At 38.5% G+C, this 20,372-nt stretch overlaps 1 protein-coding gene across 22 annotated transcripts in view; it reads left to right on the forward strand.

Moving 5' to 3' along the window:
* col13a1 (collagen, type XIII, alpha 1) overlaps positions 1-20,372 on the forward strand; it is a 394,128-nt gene that overhangs the window by 19,738 nt on the left and 354,018 nt on the right. For all 22 annotated transcript variants that reach the window (XR_007036044.1, XR_007036043.1, XR_007036045.1 and 19 more), the window contains exon 2: positions 5,000-5,069. Coding sequence is in view for 17 of the 22 variants with exons in the window: in XM_047351943.1 (XP_047207899.1) it covers positions 5,000-5,069 (70 nt within the window). In the remaining 5 variants the exon portion in view is untranslated. The remainder of the gene's footprint in view (positions 1-4,999; positions 5,070-20,372) is intronic.

The following is a 20,372-nucleotide window of genomic DNA, read 5'->3' on the forward strand; positions in this document are numbered from 1 at the left end:
GACCCTTAGTGATGATCAAGTCCAAAATATGTCCCTGTTTATGCTGTTTAACATGTTGAGTCAAACCAAAATTTCTAAGAGTGTCACATAGATCTATTGCACTTTTGTCTTCAGGATTGTGCATGTGAATATTGAAACCTCCCACAATAATTAAACAGTCATAATCAACACATATAACAGATAAAAGCTCATCAAAATCACTGAAAAAGTTTGTTTTGGATTTAGGTGGCTTGTAAATATTCAAGAACATGGTTCTGACCGGGCTCTTTACCTGGAGAGCCAAATATTCAAAAGAGTCAAATTTGCCCAGAAATACTTTTTTACACTTTAGTAAATAACCTTTTCTTTGCTGTCTGCTCTCACAAAGAAAATTGTAGTTCGGAGGCATCGCCTCTATCAGAATGGGAGCTTCATTAAATTAATGTAACCATGTTTCTGTTAAAAACATAACATTAAGATCGTGGTCAGTAATGAAGTCATTGATTAAAAATGATTTTCCTGACAGAGATCTATTGTTCAGTAAAGCCAGTTTATATGACTTAATTGTTGATATTAACGCTGTGTGTGGTTGTACCTGACAGTTTATGGCTTTTTTTGATTGTTTATTACTGTCTTTTTTGGCTTTGCTCTTTCTGTCACGTATAAGCACAGATATTTTACAACTATCTCCTATTAGGGGCCCAAGTTTTTCCTGGACATGCTCATTTCTGATAGTTACCACTGGGGCCCAAACTGTATCACAGAGAAGTGATTTGAAGGTCCTGATTAGGAGGAGATAGATTAGGAGGTGGTGGAGGTCTGCGGCATTTGGAAGATGTTGGTTTAGTAGCAGGGCCTCGGCCACGGGGGGTGTTGAATGGAGAAGATGTCAGAACCATTTGGGTCCTGATTTTAAGAGCTCCTTTCATGTTATCAGAATCCAGTAAAGCAAAAAGTGGTCTCAGTGGGGAGATGGGAGAGTTCTGTGCGGTCTGGGTTGGGATCTGGGGGGAGGGGGGTTTACTGGGGGTGTCAGTCTGGGTTGGGGGATGGGGGTATAATGGGGGGGTCCACTTCTCCTGTGGATTTTGACAGGGAGACCTTTTGTGATGACCTCTCTTTCTCAGCCAACAGGCTGATTGTTTCTGCTGGAGCTGTTGGAGGCAGCGTTATCATTGTTGTTGATACTCCATGTTCTCTGCTGAAGGTCGAAGCTGCTGGCGGATTATTTACTAAATAGAAGAGATTAGATGTGAGACGTCTGGCTCCTGGCTTGTTCAAACAGAAACCATCTAGCTTGAAGAGTTGTCTTTTTTCCCAAAAAATATTAAAGGTGTCGATGAAGTTCACAGGTGTGGTGGCACATGGTTTTTTCAACCACTTATTAATCATCAGATGGCTGGAAAAAATATCATCTCCACAGAAAATCGGTGCAAAGGGTCCGCTGAGAAACACCTTGATATTGAGACCTCCAACAATATTCAGAAGATGAGTGAAATCCTCCTTCAGTCTTTCTGATTTTTTCTTAGCTACGTCATTCATGGCTCCACAGTGTATAATAAGGTTTTCTAGAGACGGGTGCTTTTCTGTGATTGCAAGAATATTCTCTGAGATATTGGACACCACGTTACTGGTACCAATCATGACTTCTGTGTTTTTCTTGTTGCAGAAGTTTTTAATCCCATCCACAGCTGTGTTGCCCACTATTAGGGTTCTTGGTCTGGTGGGGCGCTTTTTCTCTGGCAATTTGGGAGAAGGCTGTTTAGAATGAAGGTTGTTCTCAAACCTTTTATTGATCTCAGAAGATGGATAGTTTTCCGGGTTTTCATTCTGTAGTGGGGCAAATCTGTTTTGGAGGGGAATTCCATTATTTCCAGCTGTCTCACTCCTATCAATTGTTGTGACAGCAGCTCGCTGTCGAAGTCTCCTTTTCACGGGGGAAAGGGGGCATTTCTCTGTAATTCTGGCCATTCTAATTTATTTAATTGCTGAGATCTTCCAGTGAGTCGTCGTTTTTTTGGGCATGCCCCTAAAACATGCCAGAGGGTTCTGCCGGTAGGTTTATTCTCAGTGTTCTGATTGCCGGCTGAGTTGTTGAGCTGGCTGTCACTGTTTGGGATCACAGGCACAGTTGAATCATCGCTGTACCCCATATTCACCTCCACATTCACTTCTAGTCGATGGATTTTCATCTCCAAAACAGCCAATTTCTGTAAAAGTTTGTCGAAGTCCTCTGTGGTGAAGGGAGGCATTTGGTGCTAATTAGCTGGCGTCACCTTGTCCTGCTTTCGAGTTCGATTATAAAAACATCAAAATCCTTTAAAAAAAATAAATAATAATAATCCTTGGGAGTCGCTGGTAATAAGTTGTTTTAGTCCAATATTTCCATAATTTTGGCTAAGAGATAAAAAGTTAGGAGTAAAAGATTGCAAGTGTGATGGAAATTCTTGCAGTAAGCATTTCACAGTGTATGACCTTTGGTTTACCTCACTCCCCTGAACCTCTGTGTTAGAGGAGGAAGCTGTAAAAGCCATTATCAGAAGTTTAATGGTTAAGGGCATTTGTTAGGGTGATGCCTCAGGGAGAGTAGATGGTTGTTCCTAGGTAACCTAGTCACCTCTGAACCCGAGAAGGGTCTGGGGTCATAAAACACAGACTCTTTGAAGTGTTGAGATAACACTGTCATGTTCTGGTATAAATACTGTGTGTAAATGTTGATCGGGGCTCTGTTTCATTGACTAACCTCAGTGTCAGGGTCTTCAAACGCTGAATGCCTTTGAATAAAACTTATTGAGACAAAGTCCGGATTTTCTCTTGTTATGAGTCAACTTCTACCCACTTTGATAAGAAAATTCCACAACACAAGCAAGCAGGGAGCTTAGGAGAAAAACGTCTGAGCAGGCAGAGAGGCGGAAGCAGAGTTTTGCTGTGTACAATTGTACACAGCATAAAATCAATATAATGGAAAGAATTCGAACTAAATAGTATCCTTATATTTCCAACTAGAGGAATTCTATTGGAAAAAAAATAATTAGCAGTGAAAAACAATGTAAACAAATGTGCAAAAACAATTATCAATAAAAACTGTATAAACATCAAGGAAAATGGCCTGCACCTGTATAGCGCTTTATCAAGTCCCCAGAGAACCCAAAGCGCTTTACACTACAATCTGTCATCCACCATTCATAAACACATTCACACACTGACAGTGATGAGCTACAATGTAGCCACATCTGCCCTGGGGCAGACAGACAGAAGCGAGGCTGCCATACTATCGGCGCCACTGAGCCCTCTGACCACCATCAGTAGGCAAGTCGGATGAAGTGTCTTGCCCAAGGACACAATGACTGAGACAGACAGAGAGAGAGCTCGAACCAGCAACACACCGGTTACAGGATAAACTCCTACCATCTGAGCCACAGTTGCCCAAGCCACAGTTGCACATTAGTTCATTTCTTTACTTAACACCATATTCAGGTTAGTTACAGTTAGTTTACTTTATTTATATAGCAAGCTTCTAACTCATTTGCATTTCTAACCATATTGGCACTTGGATTGGATTTACTTCTATTCGATTTAGTAACTCCCTTTTTGCCTAACCCTGACACTACCATCATTCCTAATCACTACCAGCTTACCCTAAATTTAATTCACACATATATTGCTATCATTATTAGGGCATTATATTGCTTTCTATATGTTTGTGTTGCCCATTACATACTGGCTAATCATAACCATTGCCAGAACACAAAAGTCCATCCTCATGTAAGCTCTACTCCTGACCCTTAACTAAATAAAAAATGATGTTCCAGTTCTGACTGGGTTTTAGTATGAGGCTCCGCCAGGGACAGTTAACACCTACAGATAAAAAAAACACTCATACAGACTCAAATGACAATGTACATACTGAAACCTACCATACTGCATACTGAAACTTGAAGCACACAAAATTGAAATAGTCTTACAAATACCATTTGAACTCTCTTACTCTAACAACTGAAAATGCTTTACATTTTACAGTGTAAATACTAATCTAAAATACTGTCCTTGATGCTGAACAATATCTACATTCCCATAAAATCTGTTCCTGACAAGTTGGGTGACTATTAGAAAAACTGAGAAAAAACTAAACTCAAGTTTCACCTAAAATTCCAGCTTTTACAGAGATGACACAATTATTAAATGCAAGAAGATGAACAAGTGAGCAAAATACATCAAGGCTTATGACAGTTCTTCAAATATGGTTACTTTATTTCTCACTTTTATTTCTGTTTTTGATTGAAGGTCAGCTCCTTAGAAGGGGCTCTTTGAGTGAAAATGCCTCACTTAGAATTCCACAGTGCCAGGAAGGACACACTCTTAGTAAGATTCCCTTCTGCACCTGTTCAAAGAGTCAGTTGCATGGCTCAGCTAGGATCAACCATCAATGGGACTGCACACTATGCTTTGGACAATGTATTGGCGCAGTCAGATTATTTTGTCAACACTTGATTGACATTTTCTCGCTTCCAAGTCAGTTTATTTTCTGGCACAATAGGAATACCTACTTTCTAAATTATTGTGATTGGCCGAATCATAAGCATGCGCTAATTCAGCAGTGAGCAATTTTGGTCCTTCAGGGCCAATATCCTACCTGGGTGTTTTAGATGTTTCTCTCTTTGAATATTCAGTGCTGTGCAAAAAACGAAAACAAAATGCTCACGGACAGAATTATTCTTTTTTGTTTTTTGTGACACTTAAATGTTTGAGATCATTAAACTAATTTTAATATAAGGGTAACTCGATTAATGCATAGTGTTTTTATAATCAAGATTTCATTTATTTAGAGAAATAAGCTATTTAAAACAAACTGCAGAGAGTATCAGCTTGGCTTATATATAACATGAATTTTATTTGTAACTAACTTGGTGCTTAAATGTAGTTGAGACCTTGGATTTGACAAAAAGGAATGCTTACTGTTTTTGGGAATGTATGTTCTGTCAGACTCCTGACTTCTGGCTTTTTTTCGTTTTCTGCACAGAAGCTTGCTACACAGCTACCAAAGACACGGGAGGTGAGAGATGCCCCCCGAAGTTGCCTTTGTCCCCCAGGTAAGGTTCTAAGCACACAGCTAATCACATATTTCTCTCCTTCTCTCACTAACTAACCCAAGTACAGGAGAAATAAGTTATTATATATCTTAACAGCATACATCTCTGCAATTGTACAGCTTTAGGTATTCTACTGTTATTCAATTGTTACTGTTGCCATTGTTTTTTAAATTTTTTCTGCCACTATTTATTGCTTATTAACTAACTATGGTTATGGTGTGTCAAGTAAAAGCCTTATAACTATCTGTCGTATTTTATTGGTGCTTGAGCAACCATAAATTGTAGATCAGCACCTCTAAAGTTACGGTGGCAATGCACGTGCATGCAGATGCTTAGAACTCCATGTAGTAGTCAGTTCTTGAGTGCATTTTTGTGTCTTTAGTTTTTTTTATGGTGCAAAGACAATAAACTTTCTGATTCAAATTCATAAAGGAGAAACAAATTATCATTATGTCATGAGGGAGCCCAACTCTCAAACCAGAAACTGTTTTAGAGATTTATTAAATCAAGGACAAATAAACTAGTGAAATCTGCGATTCTTTTCATAACTTAGGTCATCCTCTAACTGGCTTTCCAAGAATCAATTGCACATTGAAAATCTGTCTTAATCTTAATTCTGCACACAAATTAAAAAATGGTGCTTTTCTTTTCAAACCGGCTCTTATTTTAAATGACAGCTTTGTCTTCTGGATTGGGTATGGTATTACTCTGTCTTTGAGCAATTTAAGCAAATGACACAGTAGTCTATTAGAAATTTGTGTTACCCTGGGCAATGTAAGACATACAAAAAAGTTATGCTATTACATTTAATCACTTAAATGGAACCTTTTTGACAAAATGTAGGGCTAAAAGAAAAGAAGGCTAAAAGATTCCAAAAAGCAACACAATATGCCCCAATCCAAAGAAATGTAGACAGATTTCAAGGTTGTAGGGACTCCATTAAACCTCAGTGAGAGTAATTACCCACATATACAGTAAACACGAAACAAAGGTAAACCAGAAGCAGTTGTTAAGTTCAGGACAGAATCACTTTGTCACGTAGGACCAGATTTGTTTGAATACCCTTAATAAATAAAATCATAATTTGAAAACTGTATTTGTATTTACCCAGATATTTTTTTCTTGGCATAGTGGACTTGAGTTGTTTGTGCTGACATAGCAAACAGATAACAGCTGCCAACAAAAAAGGATGAATTGAAGAACCTCAAAAAGTGATCACTTCATGATGAAGAATCTCATTAAAGTTTCAAAACAGCAAACAAATTTGATTGAACTAATTGAGAATTCTGAAGTTTCCCAGTTTATGTTCGGGAACTTTAACTAATAATAAAAGAAGAGCATAAAAAAAGGAAGATGTGGTGTGAAGAGTTGAAGGTATAAAACAATTTTCCCGTATGGAGGATTTATTAATAAGTGGACTTCAAACAACTAAATTAACTTATGCTGAGGCTATAGCTGGCAGAGAGGACGAGTGAGCTTTCTCTTGCCACAGTTTTTTAAAAGACAGAACATAGATGATTGTTATTTGCTTTGTAAACTGGGAAAAAGAAATTAGACAAAAAACTAGGAGTGACAGAAGTTTACCTAAATGAGGACCTAATCAAAATAAATGCAGAATTAAATAAACAGGTATGCATTTTAAAACAAGATGTTTCAAGCAACACGGACAAAGAACTCTGGGGTATGGATGAGACTGAAATAGTTTTCTCAGAAGACTGTAATGGTAGAGGTCTTAATGATTTATATATATTCTACACATGATTAATTATTCATCTATTATATAATAATTGGACTAATGGGATGTATCAGAATGGACAACCTAAGTGCTTATTAAGGGATTGGCCATCAATGTGGGGTGATAATTAGGAAATATTATAGAACAATGATACAAATTTAGGACCCAACACTTTCAGTTTCACAAAGTCTAAAATTTAGAGACTAACATTGATCCTTGAAACAATGTTTACAGCAATGTACTAAACCATCGTAAAAGTTATTCTGTGTAACAATGTAAAAGGAGTGTGAGTATAAATGTATCAGTACAGTACATTTGAATAGTACGGCTTTCTTAGCGGATTTTCTGTAGATATATATTTGGGTTTTACCTTGGTTAAATAGAAAATGTGCTGTGATTATTACTTTCAAGAATTGGTTAAATCAGGAGCATGTCACAAAAGAAACTGAGGTGGAGAATTTAAAAAAAGTTTTTTTTGTGCATAGAGAATACCAGCAACATTCTTGAGTTATTTGACACAGTAATACACACTACTTTGCATCAGCCTTTCGTTTTAATTGCTTTGGAAGACATTATGCCAGAAGAAAATGATGATCACCATCCTAGAATTTATCTCTGTAGCATACACAGTCAATCACGTGAAGTACCTGCCCACCACTGATATATGTTTTTTGGGACATGTCAGTTAATACATCCACATGAACACATCAACTCATACATACCATGTAAATACCAGAGGGGTGTGAAAGCGGAAGGCAGTGAAAGTACAGTAGGGAAATTTCAACAAAGAAGAAAATAGAATTATGTTAATGAACCTGTTCATTAACCTTTCTAACCATTGTTCATCACTTTGTTTCATCTGTGGCTTGTGTTAAAGAGCTTTATAAATAAAGTTGTTGATGATGATGATATGTTATGAACCATGTCGCCATAGCTAATTTGCTATAATACCAGTGAACAATCAAAAAACATGTCAGCAATTATGAGAAAGCTTTAATTGTTCCTTTGTGATTGATATATCTGTTTAACTGAGCGACTAAAAATCTCAATTTTAATTTACTATTTTTTTTATTTTAAATGGTATGTCTAACCATAGGAATTTTTATCACGGTAATCATTATATTTAATCCCTATTCTTCAGCAACAATTATCAACTTTACTTTAGATATTGACTATTTAGCCACTCGCTGCCTGTCCAGTCTATTAAATTTACAGAGCTATATTTCTCATGCAGACTTTTTAGACATGAAAGCAATTTGTGTAAATTGGGTTGTGCTATTCAGGAAAATGCAGCTGTCTCAGTGCCCCAAAATATAAACCCTTGACTGAGGGTCACAAATACCAAAGCATCTGCCAGAGTTATAGCTCTACTGAAGTACAACGAGATCACTGTGTTCTCAGAATACTATCATTAATTGCCCCGCTGAAAGCCCTTTGCTGCCCATAACCCTGGGATCAGAAAGGTGGTACAAGCTGGAGTGCCTATTATTGTCTATTTGATTAGTGGAGTAGAGTAACATATTCAAATATGATATATGTTGCACTCTATTTTTCTTTTGATCCAGGTTTGTCAAATGAATGAGGACCTGTAATTATTAAAATCAGTAATTTTTTTAGGGCTGCACTGCAGCATTAAATCCATTGACCAGTTGAGATTTATGTTTACATTCCAAGCTGGAAATGCATGAATCCACCAACTTCACTCGAATAACTCCTTAACACGACTGCGGTAGATTGATTTACCGCTGATTTTTGTTACACAGAAACCTTGCTGCAGCAAGAGAGCTAGGTTAGTATAAATTCATAAACTCTTATTACAGTGGCTTGTAAAAGTATTCATACCCCTTGAACTTTTCTATATATTGTCACATTACAACCACAAACATAAATATACACTGCCTGGCCAAATAAAAAAGTCGCCACCTGGATTTAACCTGGATTTAACTAAAACAAATAGGTACTACCCTCCCATTGGATAATTACTGTATGGGCGATAATGTTTCAGCTGGCAACAAGTTATTTAACCCAAACTGGTGCAATGAGTGGCTTCTCATTTCTTAAACAACCATGTCGAAAGACACATCCCGTGGTTGTGGAAAAGATGCCAGTCTGTTTCAGAAGGGTCAAATCATTGGCATGCATCAAGCAGAGAAAACATCTAAGGAGATTGCAGAAACTACCAAAATTGGGTTAAGAACTGTCCAACGCTTTATTAAAAACTGGAAGGATAGTGGGGACCCATCGTGTTTGAGGAAGAATTGTGTCCGGAATAAAATCCTGAATGATCGTGATCAGCGATCACTTAAACATTTGGTGAAATCAAATCGAAGAAAAACCACCGTAGAACTCCGGGCTATGTTTGAAAGTAAGAGCATTTCCACATGCACAATGCGATGGGAACTCAAGGGATTGGGACTGAACAGCTGTGTAGCCTTAAGGAAACCACTAATCAGTGAGGCTAACAAGGAAAAAAAGGCTTCAATTTGCTAGGGAGCATAAAGATTGGATTCTGGAGCAATGGAAGGTCATATAGTCTGATGAGTCCAGATTCACCCTGTTCCAGAGTGATGGGTGCATCGGGGTAAGAAGAGAGGCAGGTGAAGTGATGCACCCATCATGCCTAGTGCCTACTGTACAAGCCTGTGGGGCCAGTGCTATGATCTGGTGTTGCTGCAGGTGGTCAGGTCTGGGTTCAGCAACAGTATGTGTTCAAAGAATGAGGTCAGCTGACCACCTGAATATACTGAATGACCAGGTTATTCCATCAATGGATTTTTTCTCTCCTGATGGCACGGCATATTCCAAGATGACAATGCCAGGATTCATCGGGCTCGAATTGTGAAAGAGTGGTTCAGGGAGCATGAGACATCATTCTCAGACATGGATTGGTCACCACAGAGTCCAGACCTTAACCCCATTGAAAATCTTCGGGATGTGCTGGAGAAGAGATAATCTGCAGTAACTTTTGTTACGTACAGTTTTTCAGAAAATATACATGTTGGTGTCAATGAATTATTAGCTGACATTGACCAGGCAAGGTTTTTTTCATACCAAATTCACTCATCCATTATTGTCTCAACATCTCTGGTATTGAACTCTTCCCACAAAGTTTCATGGAATGGTTTCAAATGGCTTACTATGCTAAAGCATTAAGAGTTCCTTTTACTGGAGCTAAGGGGCAGAGCCCAAACCCTGAAAATCAACCCTACAATGTAATGCCATCTAAACCAAACTTGACATTTGATAAAATGTAGTCAACCACATGTTTTTTTGTCTCACTCGTCTATCTTATTGCCAGTCAGAGAGGCATGATTCCTCACTCCAGAGAACACATCTCTACTAGTTTAGAGTCCAGCAGCAGCGCGCTTTCACCACTGCATGCATTGCTTTCCATTGCAGTTGGGGATCAAAGGGTTGGATGCAGCTAGTCAACCATGGAAACCTATTCAATTCAATTCAATTCAGTTTTATTTATATAGCGCCAATTCACAACATATGTAGTCTCAAGGCACTTCACAACAGTCAGGTACATACATTCCAATTAATCCTAACAATTGAACAGTGCAGTCAGAGTTAGCTTTTTATTCAAATTGAATAAAAAGTTTTTCTATCTAACAAAACCCAGCAGATTGCATCCAGTCAGTGACTTGCAGCATTCCCTCTTCCCGGATGAGCATGTAGAGACAGTGGACAGTCACTGGCATTGACTTTGCAGCAATCCCTCATACTGAGCATGCCTGTAGCGACAGCGGAGAGGAAAACCACTCCCTTTTAACAGGAAGAAACCTCCAGCAGAACCAGGCTCAGTGTGAGCGGCCATCTGCCACGACCGACTGGGGGTTTGAGAGAACAGAGCAGAGACACAAAAAGAACACAGAAGCACTGATCCAGAAGTACTTTCTATGGGAAGGAAAAGTAAATGTTAATGGATGTAGCTCCTTTAGTCGTTTCACCTAGAAAGAAAGAACAGATAAACTCTGAGCCAGTTTTCAAGGTTAGAGTCTGAAAGAGAGCACATATAATTAATTACAGTAAAAGCTCAGTTAATTTCCATGTCTAGGAGAGAGAAAGGGTTAAACACTAAAAGACAGGGCTATGTGGATCATCGGTAGAGGGTGAGCATTAAGTTGTTGCCAGCAGAAGCTCGGACGATTCCCCTCTCCAGAAAGGTGTCACAGGCAGACACAGAGCCAGGCCAGGTGTAGCTTCTAGGAAGAGAAAAGAGAGAACAAGGTTAAAAGCTGAAATAACAGCAAACAATGCAAAATTGGAGAGTAGTGTGAGAATGTAGCGAAGAGGGTGAAAGTGGTCGTTATGTCCTCCAGCAGCCTAAGCCTATAGCAGCATAACTACACAGATAGTTTCAGTTCAGATTATTTAGTTAAACTGCGCTTATTTACAACAATGTCGTCTCAAGGCACCCCACAAAGTGTCCCACTGATGGACATTGTTATACTAAAAACCACAAGGATTGGGATACCTCTCTCTGTCAGACTGATCACAACCATCGGAAAAGAGAAGGGGTCACACAGGTAGCAGAAATGGAGGGTGTGTTTGCACCTCAACCATAACTGAGCCGGTTTAGGCTAAACCTGACTCCCCCTTATTCCAACCAACAGGGAGGGAGGACGGCTAAACTAAGCCACTCTAACTATAAGCTTTATCAAAAAGGAAAGTTTTAAGCCTAGCCTTAAAAGTAGATAGGGTGTCTGCCTCACGGACTAAAGCTGGGAGCTGGTTCCACAGGAGAGGAGCCTGACAACTAAAGGATCTGCCTCCCATTCTACTTCTAGAGACTCTAGGAACCACCAGTAAACCTGCAGTCTGAGAACGAAGTGCTCTGTTAGGAACATATGAAACAATTTTAAATTCTATTCTGGACTTAACAGGGAGCCAATGAAGGGAAGCTAAAATAGGAGAAATATAATCTCTCTTTTTAATTTTCATCAGAACTCTTGCTGCAGCATTTTGAATCAGCTGAAGGCTTTTAACTGCATTTTGTGGACATCCTGATAGTAACAAATTACAATAGTCCAGCCTTGAAGTAACAAATGCATGGACTAGTTTTTCAGCGTCACTCCTGGATAGGATATTTCTAATTTTGGCAATGTTCCGGAGATGAAAGAAGGAAATCCTAGAAACCTGTTTAATGTGGGATTTAAACGACATGTCCTGGTCAAAAATAACACCAAGGTTTTTTACTTTATTATCAGAGGTCAATTTAATGCCATCCAGGTTAAGTGATTGACAAAGCAGTTTCTTTTTTAAAGACTCCGGTCCAAAGACGGCAACTTTTGTCTTGTCTGAATTTAGAAGCAAAAAATGTAACGTCATCCAAGTTTTTATATCTTCAAGACATGCTTGTAGTCTATCTAACTGGTTGGGCTCATCAGGATTCCAGGACATCTGAACACCACGTGAAGTTTGAAAGTCTACTTTGTGGTTAAGTTGCTGTCAATCACTTCCACTTCATTACAACACCACTAATAGGTGACTGTGAACTATTTAGTAGCAAGGAAATTATTCAACTGGATTTCTTGGGCAAGTGATATGTTATCATGGTACCATGCGGCAGTCCACTGAGCTCCTTTGGACTCTCCTACATTCACAAATGTTGGAGAAGCAGTCTGCATGCATAAGTGCTGGATTTGTTACAGCGGTGGCCATTGAAATGCTTGGAATACCTGAGTTTAGTGATCTAGATGGGTGAGTGAATATGTTTGGCAATATGGTGTTTATTTAGATTTGTTCTTTACCCTTAGTTTTGCTCTTGATAAAGTAACAAGTAGAATATTTTTTCAGAGACAGCACATAGATATTCAGTAATATGTTGTAAATAAATTCAGTCATTGTCAACTGTATCTCATATTCTTCTAAGGTACATGTTGAGAGGTTGTTTTTGAGTTAGAGATTTTAAAGCAATACCCGATGCAGTCAGAGGTCTTTTTCTTATGTATGCAGCTGACAAAGGGTGAGTGGTCATAGAACTCGTTATTTAAGGAGGCCCACCAGTTCACCTTGACATTTGTGCTGACAGGAGAAGCAAACACTATATCACCTTCTGTGGTTTTGATGACAGCTGCCAATGCATAGATAAACTGGGAAGTGTGACGAGAGACAGAGACCAGTAAGAGGCAATGTACCAATGCATGTATGCAATACATATACTGTGCATAGTTGTATTTTTGAGGATTAACTTTTATTATTGAAAATCTACAGTTTTTTCAGTCAATCCAAACTATGATCAAACCACAGGCCTGAAGATTTAAGAAGTAAAATTAAGGTTTTGGAATTTTTTTTGTGGCAAATATCAATGTGTGCACTAAATTATTGGGCAACTATTAGTGTGCAGTATTACTTAATATTTTCCAATGAACATATATTTAAAATACTGCGATGAACTGGGGACCTTTCCAGGGTGAAGCCCGCCTCCAACCCATAGACTGCTGGAGAAAGGCATCAGCTTCCCCGTGACCCACTATGGAAGAAGCGGTAGAAAATGACTGACTGACTGACTGACATATTTAAAATAACAGTGACAATCATTCCATTCATGAAATCTGTCAGGTACTTATCTGTTTATGATCAACCTCCCACACTGTTCAAAGCTAGGCAATTTGGATACGAAAAAACATGTTTTTCTGTATTAAAAGGTTCCAGTAATTAAATAAAAGTAAACTCTACAGGTTGTCTAGTTTGTAGCATAGTATCTGTTTCTATTTAAATTTAAAGAATACATTTTATTAAGTAATAAAGCATTCATAACAAAAATTGTCATAACTAAACACTAAATTCCCTTAAGTTTTGCAGACTTAATAGATAAATAAAATAACTTTCTCAACTAGCTATCAGTTGATGTACAAATCCTTCTTGAAGTGCTGTTTAAAAATGCAAATATACTTGAGTACAATCACAAAATTATTAAATTGTTGATACTACAGAGTAGAGTCTACATTTTATAAGAATGCTTAAATAATGGTGGGCCCATGTACTGCCTGTTAGACTACATGTATTGTGTCTCTTGTTGAATTTTAAAGCATACTGTACCTTAATCATTGTTATTGCCATTTGTTGTTTCTCAATAAATTATTAAAAATTTTTCATTGCACAGCACTAGATGTACTGTTTTCCTTCACTGAACAGCTCCCGTTTTTGAAGGGTCCACAAGTTCCCAATAGGATTGATGTTAGGTGAGGAAGTGGGGCATGTTGGGAAGCTAGCCATAATTCGGAATACTTTGATGCATGTGATGGAGCACTGTAAACCATTTCTGGTTTTCTTGAATGATGCATACTTTTGCTTGTACCATTACATAAAGAAAATTCCTTGTAAAGCCTGCTAGTAGGTTTTGGAGTTTATTTTGAATTCATCTTAAGCATGGACAGTCAAGTGGACAGGGTAACGAAGTAACAGGCAATTAACGGAAGACTCCATCAAAGAACAAAGAGAACTTGTGAGTTTATAAACTGAAGCAGGAGTGGAAAATGACAAAATTAACCAGAAGAGCTAGTCAGAGAAAATGTGGAACATCTGTGACAGAATGAAGGCAGGGAAGCTGAGGGAGGGAGACCAATGAAAATGAAAGTAGAAAGAACAGTTTACCTAAATGACCTAAGAAAACTAAATACAAAGAATTTAACTAAGACAAAGTATTTCTAACAACAATCAGTATGACGAATTTAACTAAATAAATTAAGACCTTAAGAACATAATAAACAAAAAGGAAATAATAAGACACCCTCAAAGAGTACATGCAGTCAAAAACAAAAGCAAGTCAACTGAAACCGGGTGGGTGAAGTCAGCTTTGGAAAGAGGGCTCGAAACCAATAACCTAAAAAAAAACAACCAAACTGGGCAGGCTAAGGAGAACGACGTAGAGGCCAGGAGGAACTTCAACGGAGCTCGTGAGGGTTCAGTGGAAGCCAGAAATAACCATGATGGAAGAGGAATGTAAGATGGAGGCAAGCAAACATGGACTGCCTTGTTGAAGAACTCGGGCTCAGGAGACAGAGACAAGACTATCCAGAGCCCCTCACTGGAGAACTTAGGATCAGGAAGATTAGGCAGGTCCGCCTAGACACCCTTGTTGGGAGAACTCTGGAACAGGAAAACGAGGATGGGTCGTTCTCAATCCGCTTTGTTGGAGAACAAGGGTACCAGAACAAAGGCCAAACCCTCCTGGGCCCCTCTGAGAACTTGGAATCAGGAATGTGAGGCATAACTGGAGCAGTAAAAGGCTCAACAAGGAGGTGCCAATGGGGATGACAGTGAGGAGGACCTAGTAGGAGGTGCAGGTGGCCATGTTGATGATCAGGAAGAGCAGATGATGGTGCTAATGCTAAAGGCTGCACAGTTGGATTATCTGGAGCTTGGCTTGCTGTAGGAGGCTCTGATGCTGGTGGTATTGTGGAAAATCTTTGATACTTCTGCTAAGGCAGACTACAACCTGGAAGCAGCTGTTGTGGTAGACGAGGACATAGGAGTTGCTGCTACAGCAGACAAGGATGTGTTAGCTGCTACTGCAGGAGACACGGATGTTGAAGCTGCTACTGTGGCAGACCAGTGGAGTGGAGGAGCTGGCGAGACCCTCCTGGACAGAAACTGGCAAGTCAGCCAGACCCTACGGGACGGAAGTGTGCATTAAACATGTTAGTTTAGATCATGTGTGCAATTTTGGTTGTTCAAAAGACACTGTTTAAAGGATTTACTGAAGGTGTTCAGAAGTAATATTAATTGGCTCCAATGGTACTTTACTACAAGAATATAATGCGTGAACCGAAAAGGCCAACTGACCATAAAAGATTTTCCTAAATGGTATTTTACAGTCTCCCCTACTATCTGCTCTTGTGGTTATATTTCACTTTAATTGAATGAAGTCTCTTAAAAGTGGTGAGGTCAGTCCATGAAGCCCTTTGTACACGCGTATGATATCTGAATAGATAATCATATTGTCCCAACTCAGAAACTTATATTTGTTTAGTATTTTACAGTGACATGAATTAGATGTTTTTTATCCAGAATTTTCAATTCTTGCATATAATCTTTTCATTGGCTGTAATGTGGTACTGCTCGTCTGGGTCCAACTTGTCAGGCAATAATTTATGTGACACAGAATTGTGGCACTTGGGTATAATTTTTAAGCTTCTGCTGTCAGATTATTTCGAGTCTATTACTATGCCTAAATATATACTCTTGTACTCCTCTACTTCCACACTTTGATAAGACCAGGCAGACTATTTTACTAACATTAAGATGTAGACTCAAATTTTCTAGCAAATGATAAACTGAAACCATTATCGATAACAACTTTTCTGCAGCCTGCTGGTTGCTTTTTACATGTAAATATATTCATGTGTCATCTGCATATAACTGACATGTGAAATCAGGAGGACAGATATTTGGTAGGTGATTTATATATAGACTAAATAACAAGGGGCGTTGGAGCACACCTACATTATTGAAATTTACATCAGAAGTTTTGATCTTCCGGCACACATTGTTTTCTGTTAGATAAATTTGAGTTGATCCACTGAATAGGCTTTGGTTAGAAATTGATTTTTATAATTTAATCATTAAAATGTCATGATTAACTAAATCAAAAGCTTTTCTTAGGTCAAGGCGCACGGCTACAATCACACCCCCTTTGTCTAATTTACCCTTGATATTTTCAATCATGTAGCTGTTTGCTTTGTCAGTTAAATTATGTTTTTCAAATCAAGACTGCATAGGTTGCATTGTGAATGGAGTGGAATTTAGATGTATAATTTTTGATCGGTTGTTCTGACTTGCATAGGGGATCGCATAAAGCATGAAGTATAGACTGTAAAATGGCAAGGGTAACGAAGCATCAGGTCAGTCCATGAAGCCAATGGAGGCATCCAGCAAGTCAATGGAGGCATCCAGCAAAGAACAAAGAGAACGAGTGAGCCTACAGTGGGGTGAACAAGTATTAGAAATGCTGCCTATTTTGCAGGTTTTCCCGCTTGCAAAGCATTTAGAAGTCTTTAATTTTTATCATAGGTACTCTTCAACTGTGAGTGACGAAATCTAAAACAAAGAATCCAGGAATTTACATTTTGTGATTTTTAAGTAATTAATTTGCATTTTATTGCATTTACTAAGTATTTGATCACCTAACAACCAGTAATAATTCCAGCTCTCAAAGGCCTGTTTAGGAGGCCTTTGAGAAGTCCTCCTGTTCTCCACTTATTGCCTGTATTAACTGCACCTGTTTGAACTCGTTATGTGTATAAAAGACACCTGTCCGGGGGGGTGCCATTGAGAAAGCCATGGATTAGAATGCTTGGGGTTGGGCTCTGCAGAACTATCCGATAAATAAGTATATTAAAGGCTCTTTTTACATAATTATATAAATGGAAAACAATATAAATATTGTGGAAACATCATTGACGAGAAATAATGGCAAGTAAAGGCATTAAAGGACGACAAACAGCTACAGCTACATTGAGGCCTGTTGTGCCGTCTGCCTCCTCAACCTGTGGTGGAAAACATGACGGCGATGCTGGGCTCTCAATGTGGAGGATATAAAACGGGATCTATTGCTGTCTCTACGGGCGGATTTCGTCTTGATGATCAAAACGGAGGTCAGAGCGGTTTTGGAAAGTGAAATGGCAGTGATTCAAGCAGAAATGCGGGTGGTTCAAACAGGTTTTGAGGACTTTAAAATTGCGATAAACACGGAGTTAGTATCGCTACGTAATACCCTGTGTGAGCCTGAACAGAGTTTAACACCCTGCTCTGACGACGTCGAGTCATTGAAGCGAAAGGTTAAGCGGCTGGGAATTCTGGCTGACTCACTACAGAATAAATGTGAAGATCTTGACTGGTAACTTCTTAATTATTGAATCAAAAGTATCTGTTATGAAATAAGATGTTTACATTTAGATAAGAGTCTCCTGTTTAAAAGTATAGCTCTGCCTTTTTTCTGTTTTCAAGTGCTACAGTTATTAACGTTATTAACAGATCTTGTTCTATGTTTCTGGATTATTATCTTGTGATATCTAGCTCTGCTCTATTCTTCGACAGTTGGTTCGTAGAGCTACTATTGTGAGTTGGTGGACTTATCTTTTTATAATTGCCATTATCCTTGTCATAACTTTGCTTACATTTTTTTTTCCCTTTCTCTACATTGTGACTTTTTCACTTATTCTTAGGAATCGTTTTTGAAGGTGCCTTAATGTTCAGTTAAATTTTGTTCTGCATGCCACGTTTAGGCTGTGTTTTCTCGTGCAGTATGTACTTTTCATGTGCCTTGTCTTCCTTGGGTAGGAGGCTAGTGCGATCTTCCACTGGGTTTAAGATCAGCATAGGGGTAGTGTTATGGACTCGCTCCCTTTTTTCTTTTCCTTTTTTTTTACTGTGCAACAAGCTGCAGGGGCTTCAGTTTCTTATTCAAATCAAAACACATACCATTCAGTACTATTTGCAATCCATCAGCTAGAACATTAAAGGGATCAACCACCCTATCAAGCGTAGTACAGTATTTACACACCTTAAATCTCTGAGATCCGATATTATTTTCTTACAGAAACTCACCTGCGTAATAATGAACACTCGAAAGTGAGCAGAAATTGGATTGGGCAGATTTTTTCTTCCAACTTTGAGCACAGATCCAGAGGCACAGCCATATTGATCAGAAAAGGAATTACTTTTGTCGCAACTTCCGTAATTGCTTATAACGGTAGATTTGTAATTGTTGCCAGCAAACTCTTTGGTTCACAAATCATCTTAGCCAACACTTATGGTCCAAACTGGGACAATCCACAGTTCGTCTCCCGCTTTATAGCTAAACTGCCTGACCTCCATTCTCACCGTCTAATCTTGGGAGGTGACTTCAATTGTGTGCTACCACCAGGATTAGATAAGTCTAGACCTAAACCGGACAGTTTAATTTTCAAATCTGGTATGGTTCTCCTGTCTTTTGATCTGTATAAGCTTTCACACCCATGGAGGAAACACAATCCTACAACTAAACAATATTCATTTTTCTCATCAGCCCATCATTCGTACTCATGTATAGACTTCTTTTTGCTTGACAGCGGATCTCTTCATTTTGTGAAAGGTTCCCAATATCACAATATCGTTATCTCCAATCACAGTCCAGTCCAGTTAGAAATGTGTTTCCCTGGCTGTATTGGTTCACGACGCACTTGTCGTCTCGATCCGGTATTGTTGTCCAGTAATGAATTCAAACAATTTTTGAATAACCAAATTGATGCTTATTTGGACATTAATCTGGCTCCAGGAATGTCATACGCTACAGTTTGGGAATCTCTGAAAGCTTTCCTTAGAGGCCAGATCATTTCCTATTCAGCCTATGAGGAAAAGAAATGAACTAGCCGTCTTTCAGGGTTGTCTACTCAAATAGCTGATATCGACAAAAAACTATCTATTACCTACAACCCAGAATTATATAAAGAACGTCTTTTGCTATGAACGGAATTTGACAATTTGTTAATCAAACAAACAGAGCGACTTCTACTCAAATCCCGACAATTATTTTATGAGCATGGTGACAAAGCAAACAAACTTCTTTCCCATCACCTTAAACAAATAACAGCTAATAATGCTATCCCAGAGATCCGTGTAGCACCTAATGTGACTTCCACCAACCCCAAAATTATTAATAACTGCTTCAACCAGTTTCATCCCAATTTGTACTCATCAGAGACCAATGCAGATATAACCGAGATCAATTCTTTCTTGAATCAGCTAGAGATTCCTAATATTGATTTAGAAACCCTTAAAATCACTGGAGCTCCAATAACATATCAAGAAATTATTAAAGCTATCAATTCTATGAGAAGTGGTAAAGCATCGGGCCCAGATGGATTCCTCATTGAGTTTTTTAAAACATTTGCAGCTAGACTTGCTCCTCTATTATGTTCCATTGATCAAGAAACGCAAGCTGTAATTTCAGTTCTACATAAAAATGATAAAGATTCTTTAGAATACAGTGCTTATCGGCCAATTAGCATTCTTTGCTCTGACAACAAGATTCTCACAAAAATACTTGCACAGCGTATTGTAACAGTTATCCCAAATATTATCATGTCGAATCAATTGGGATTCACACCAGGTCGTCAATCTTTTTATTATATGCGTAGATTATTTAATGTAATCTATTTTTCTCACTCCAAGGTACATGCAGAAATTGTGGTTTCTATTCTGGATTTAACAGGGAGCCAATGAAAGGAAGCTAAAATAAGAGAAACATGATCTCTCTTTTTCATTTTCATCAGAACTTGATTACTGCTTTTAACTGCATTTTGTGGACATCCTGATAGTAAAGAATTACAATAGTCCAGCCTTGAAGTATCCAATGCATGGACTAGTTTTTCAGCGTCTCTCCTGGATAGAATATTTCTAATTTTGGCAATGTTGCGGAGGTGAAAGAAGGAAATCCTAGAAACCTGTTTAATATGGGATTTAAATGACATGTCCTGGTCAAAAATAACACCAATGTTTTTTACTTTATTACCGGAAGTCAATTTAATGCCATCCAGGTTAAGTGATCGACTAAGCAGTTTCTTTTTAAAGACTCCGGT

This window comes from Girardinichthys multiradiatus, chromosome 22 (genome assembly GCF_021462225.1).
Source record: "Girardinichthys multiradiatus isolate DD_20200921_A chromosome 22, DD_fGirMul_XY1, whole genome shotgun sequence".
In the NCBI taxonomy this organism is placed as follows: domain Eukaryota; kingdom Metazoa; phylum Chordata; class Actinopteri; order Cyprinodontiformes; family Goodeidae; genus Girardinichthys; species Girardinichthys multiradiatus.